This window comes from Uloborus diversus, chromosome 4 (genome assembly GCF_026930045.1).
Source record: "Uloborus diversus isolate 005 chromosome 4, Udiv.v.3.1, whole genome shotgun sequence".
Lineage (NCBI taxonomy): Eukaryota > Metazoa > Arthropoda > Arachnida > Araneae > Uloboridae > Uloborus > Uloborus diversus.
The window spans coordinates 142,868,619-142,874,812 of NC_072734.1; the positions used below are offsets into that span (position 1 = coordinate 142,868,619).

At 31.0% G+C, this 6,194-nt stretch overlaps 1 protein-coding gene across 1 annotated transcript in view; it reads left to right on the forward strand.

Annotated features, from left to right (window-relative positions):
- LOC129221232 (26S proteasome regulatory subunit 10B) overlaps nt 1-6,194 on the forward strand; it is a 31,595-nt gene that overhangs the window by 25,155 nt on the left and 246 nt on the right. Inside the window, exons 9-11 of the mRNA XM_054855688.1 lie at nt 486-606; nt 2,205-2,285; nt 4,660-4,731. Coding sequence (XP_054711663.1) covers nt 486-606; nt 2,205-2,285; nt 4,660-4,731 — 274 coding nt within the window. The remainder of the gene's footprint in view (nt 1-485; nt 607-2,204; nt 2,286-4,659; nt 4,732-6,194) is intronic.

A 6,194-nucleotide genomic window follows, 5' to 3' on the forward strand; every position in this document is an offset into this window, starting at 1 on the left:
TCACATTCTGTTTCCCAGGTAGCTCAGCAACCGTCAATGATTTGTAGTTTAAAATATACATACATGAACTGTTGAATCATTTATTAAATACTCTCTGAAGTTCAGAGATGTATTTAATAAATGCTTCATTAATTAGTGCTTTGCCAAGATGGGGTTTTGAAAATGCGATTTCTGTTAGATAAAAGTAAAGGAAGCACAGGGCTAAATATTTAATTTCCCTGAGTTTTCAAATTTTTTTTTCTCTCATAATATTTTTTGATACTTTCATGGAATTCATTTTAGAAATGATGTTCTATTTCCTTGCTAGTCGAGCAACTGTCCATGATTTGTAGTCTGATTGTCAGTGGATAGTTTCAACTGTACATGCATGAATTGTTTAAGCAATTATTAAATATCCTCTTAGTACATTGAACTATTTAAAAACTATTGTATTTTAGTATTTGCCTATAATGAAATATATTTCATTAATGTTCAAATGTTTTTAGTTGTTGAATCAAATGGACGGATTTGATTCTCTTGGACAAGTCAAGATTATAATGGCAACTAACAGGCCAGATACATTAGATCCAGCTTTACTTCGACCTGGTCGCCTAGATCGAAAAATTGGTATGATTAATTTTGACCCCATGATTCATTTTCAACAACATTGCTTTGTAAAACTAATATGTTAAAATCAAAGTTGGCTGTTTTCCACTAAAGTGTACACACACATTTGTTACACTCTACTGCTAACCTGCAAAAATAGTGCAACTGTCCCATGATGAAATGAGTGATAGTACCTCCCTTATCCCTCCTTTAATTTTTACCAGTGAAAGTATTGCTTATGCTGTTTAAAAAGTAAGTAGTTGAATATCATTTTCAAATGTAATCATCTCCTTACAAAAGTATGGTGATAAATCCTCCCTAATAATGTTTAATGGTCAAAAGTAAATAGAGGTTCATGACACCATCATGTTGACTCTCTTCAAGGTTTTTATAGCCTCTACAAGTTCTACTTTTCCCTTTTCGCTCCAGGGTCCCCTGTACCTAAAACTATTTGTGGTTTAACCAGTTGGATGGGTCCTTGAAGACAGGTCTGATTTTTTGATCCAGACCAGAAACCGAGCAACCCCTGATCCAGCACCCCCAAAGGTATCATTTCACTTGGAGGACTTTGTGACCACAAGCATATTTAACGTCCCCCCAATCACCATTAATGAAGATGGTGAATCTTCGAATGGTTAGGATTGAACCCGGAACCCTACGTCACGAGTCCTATGTCTTACCGATCTGGCCCTAAAACATTATCTATTGGCTGCTATGCATACCTACATCTATTTCTTTGAAATTATATAAAGCAAAGTTCGTTAAAATATGAAACTAAGAGTTCTACTGTAGCCCTTCCCTTCAGAAGAGCTTGGCAATATTTTATTACTCTTTTGAAGAAAAGAATTAACACAAAACCATTTGAAAAAGATAATGAATGAATTAGAAAAAACTGTGATAGAGTGAAGCCACCAAAGTCAGTGTGAAGTAGCAAGGAATGACCATACCAGGTAATAAAAATGTCACCCAGAATGAACAAAAAAAAAAACCTCTTAAACACTGCAACCTCCTAACCACAAAGTCAAACCCTCAAAAGGGTCAAACTCTTCCCGTACCCCAGGGGTACAGGTACCACACATATGGGAAACACTGCTTTAAAGCAAAAAAAAAAGTTTTTTAAGAAGAAATTTCTTATTAAACTTATCTTACATTTTGTAAATTCACCCTACTAAGAAAAATCGAAAATCCGGCACTATCATTCTTACAAGTGAAAATATTGAATTTTTTAGGAAGATTAAATAAATGTCACAGACATTTTCAGTTTAATACCATTTGCTTGAGCAACGTTAGTTTTCTAGAACTTTTTGATACAGTTTGACCACAAATGAGAGGGAAAAGCCAACATCAGGTTTACAATAAAAATTGGTGTCCACAGGCAGAAATGGACGCATCTATTAGTTTCAGGGATGTCAGCTTTTGCAGATGCGTGTTAGCCTCTAAATTAAACAGAGTCACATTAAAATTAACTAAGCATGTGCATCAAATTTTTACTTTTCCCCCTGATTCAGATAGACTAGTCTTAAATGGAAAATTGCCAGTTCCATATTTAACGTGAGCACAGTATTTAAGTAGCATTTGCATTGTGAACATATCATTTATGCATCATTGTTCTATTTCAGAGATTCCTCTTCCTAATGAACAAGCAAGACTTGAAATTTGCAAGATTCATGCAGCTCCTATTACAAAGCATGGGGAAATCGGCAAGTTTCTTTTTATTCTAATTCTTAAAGTTAAAATTAGTTAATGCAAATTTATATTGAGGAAACTAAATACTTTTATCTTTATATTGCAAGTTACATGGGTTGTATTAAAAGTTTTATTACAAACTAGCTGCATTGCCCGGCTTTGCACGGTCTATCTTGAAAATAAAAGTTATGTCCATTGATGCATGTTCATCAACCAGGATAAAAAAAATCTAAAATTTCCCAACAAATTGCGGAAAAATTAAAAATCCCTGCCGATTACAGGGAAAAGCCTTGAAACAAAAGGCAGAATATTATTTGTTCATATTTAGAGAGAAAAAAATGGCAACAGATCTTTCTTCTGGATGATTTTCTTCATGCTACAAATTTTAAGAAAAGCATTGTTCAACAATGACTGTCATCAACAATGAATTTCTAATTGAAGGCTTATCTTCCTTTTACAGGGTGGCGACAGATCAGGGAAATCAGGGAGATCAGGGAAAAGTCAGGGAACTTTATCACTCAGGGAAAAATCAGGGAAATATCAGGGAATTTTGAAAAAATAACAAAAAATCAGGGAAAATTGATCAAATGAAGAAAAAAAAAATTTTTTTTCCTTGCAAAATGAAGTACTTTGATTCCATGCGAATTTTCAGCCTATTATTCGTTTTGAAAAAGTAAAATTAATAAGGTGCGATTACACATTGCCGAATATTTGTGCATCTTTTTTTCTCAAGGTCAAAGTATTCAATCTTAGGATGAGCTTCCTAAGATTGATTCTGTGTCTGTAAAGTTGTTTATTTTACTTAGCTTGAACTTTTCTTCACCCATTCCATGCTATGTAAAATAAATAACGCTACAGGAAAAGAGGAAGCCATCATTAATGACTTTGCTCCCTTGCTTTTACTCATTGTCTTGAAGTAATTAGCATAGTTATATCACGATTTCAAGAAAAGATCTTTGTTTTCTCAAATTAATTTAATTGCTAAAATTAATTTGACTTAAAATCAAATTTGTTTTTTTGCCATGTTATTATTCCCTGTTACTTCAGATTACTTGAAGGGTTTTTTTTCCAGACTTTAAAAACTCTTTTATTTTAAAACCATATACATATATATTTTGAAATTAATAATTGTTTTTGAAATGTTGTTTTGTGATGTTGTTTGTAATTAAAGTAATCTAAGATTTTTTTTCGACAACTAATGAAATCATTTGAAACCGAGTTGTGTACATAATTAAATATTTTTCTTATTTTTTAATAGTTAAAATACTGTATTCATTCATTAAAACCTAAGTTCTTAATTAGAGAATAGCTCAATATGACTGGTTGTTGAAAGATTTCAATTTATTTTACATAAATATGTCTATTGTGCCGTGTACAGGTAAAGGGCAGAAACTGCAAAGTATTCTTTTTTATTTTTGTCATCTATGGTACGTTACCTTTATTGTACAAGCTCGCTTATTTGGTTTCCGCTGAAAAAAACGTCTAATTCCAACATTTTTCCATTGCTAGTACTGAATCCACTACACATTTCTTCAAATATCTCGAAAACTAATTTCTGCAGATACTGCTGTTTACCTGCACACGGTTCAGTATTTTTTACTTAAGTAGAACTACATTGCTTCTTTACTTTAACTATCACTTGTTACTCTTGCAGTAACAATTATACTGCTTAAAAGCTCAGTTCAAGATTATTTCCATTTAAAATTTTTAGTTTCATCTTGATTAGATATGCCTTTAAGAATGGTTTTAATAATTTCTCAGAATTCTTATTTTAACTGGTTCCTGGAAGTTAAGTTTTTGTTTTAGATTTCCTATAATATTTCTCTGTCAATAATTTAGTAACTATTTTTACCAAAAAAAGGAGCTTCTTTTCAAAAAATATTTTTAATTAACAGCTTAAACCGTTTTAAACACTGCATTTTATTTAATATGCAATGCTTTTCAGGTAGGGTTTAGAAATTAAATCATTATCATTCATAACGTAAATCAGGGAAATTTGGTGAACTTAATCAGGGAAAAGTCAGGGAACTTTTTTTTCCAGTTCCTGTCGCCACCCTGTTTTAACGTGAAATTAGTTAAAAAGTTATATTTCACGTTTTAATTACCTTGCAATATTGGAACAAATTTTATCGGATGCTGGAAAATCAGGGGTTTCCGTGGATATTTTATTCTAATATTTGCAATAATTTTTTCGTTCTCATATTATAGAAAAATATTAATTTCTCAACAAAACTTTAGTTTTCAATTATGTTGCTATTTTTTTTTTTGGTAGCATTTTTCTGGTAGTTTGTTTTATTGAAATAAAAATGAAGGCTCAGAGTTTTCAAACCAATTGTTGTTTGTTATATTAACTTCAAATTTTATCACCTTTTTTCCCCCCCCTTAAAGATTGGGAAGCCGTTGTGAAACTTTCGGATGGCTTTAATGGAGCTGATTTAAGGAATGTTTGCACTGAAGCAGGTAAGTTTCTTAGCTATAAATCAGGAATTTAAACTAGTTAAACATTATATCAATGTGAACTTTGCTTGCAAAATGTTTAATAGTTCCAGTAATTTGTTAGTATGTGAGCAAATGTACAACAGAAGCTTTTTTTTTTTTGAACAATCTCAAATTGCTTATTAAGCTTACTTAACCAAGGTTGGTGATGCTCCAATTTTTCAGATTACCCCAACGACGAGAAGAAGTCTAGCTAGTTGTTTTAATATTTATTAAGAAGGCATATCGCTTGCGTTGAATCAAGGCTTTTAACTTTACTAGATTTTACTTTTAAAGGGTGTAAAATTGTTTTTTCAGGAAAAACATCAACATAGATGAACTTAAAATGCAAAACTTCATCTAGATACAAATTTCTAATCCCTATTATTTAAGATTGATAAGAAATAAAATTACTATAAAGGTAAAATGCAAATTTAATCTTTATAATGAGTATAAGAGTGCAAATTTACCATAATAACCAGATCTTTATTACCACATCCCAGTGACTATTTCTTTTTTTATGGAGATGCCTGATAATACCTAGTCTGGAAAATCACCAGTCATAATATGAGAGGTGCAAATTTCTTCTCAATTTACATTTCAGTCCATTTGCAGAAATAAACAAATTGAGTAGGGTCCTTTTGCAATCCATGATCACAAAAAACGTAATTTTGAATTCAAGATGCCTAAAATTTTTAATCGAAAGATTAGAGATCCAGAAAGTAAATTAATTTTAAGTTTGTCCTGAAATTCCCCCTTCCCTTTTTTGCAGTTGCCAACTTAGCAAGTGAAAAAGAAATGCTAATTAAAAGAAAAAAAAAAGAAGCCTTCTATTTTTTTTTTCTTTTTTAAAAACATTTTCAAAGACTTTTTCTTAGCTTTCTTTCTTTGTCATGATGTCCACAATTTACTTTCGGTTGCCAAAAACCACGAGAAATAATAGTTTACAAAGTTAGTTTTGTTGATAAATTTAAATTCAAGATTGAACTTAACATATAATTTTCCTAGAACTGAATCACAACTCTGCTAGAAGTTATGCCTATCAATGCAATCAAAAGAAGTTTTGTTATTTGTATTTTCTAATGATTACCATTTCATAATTTAATTTAAGAAAATTAATTGAAGCCTACTAATTAGAGAAATTGCTGTGTAAAGTAGAGGTTTCAATAATCAGCAGGTAATCAGTAAAATATATTGACTGCAATCTTTGTATTTGGGTAACTCAGATTTTAGGACTCAAATCAAATTCAGTTGTTCTAGAAATATTTGGTTGACTGCTGAAAAATTTATCGCCACCCTCAATGTCTTTCAAATTTATTAGACAAAGTTTTCTTGATATCCTAGCCTATATATAGTAGCAATAACTTAGATTTAATTTTGAATGATGATACAACTAAAAAGGGTAGTCCTAACAAAATGTATAATGTGTTTATCATTTTAAATTTATA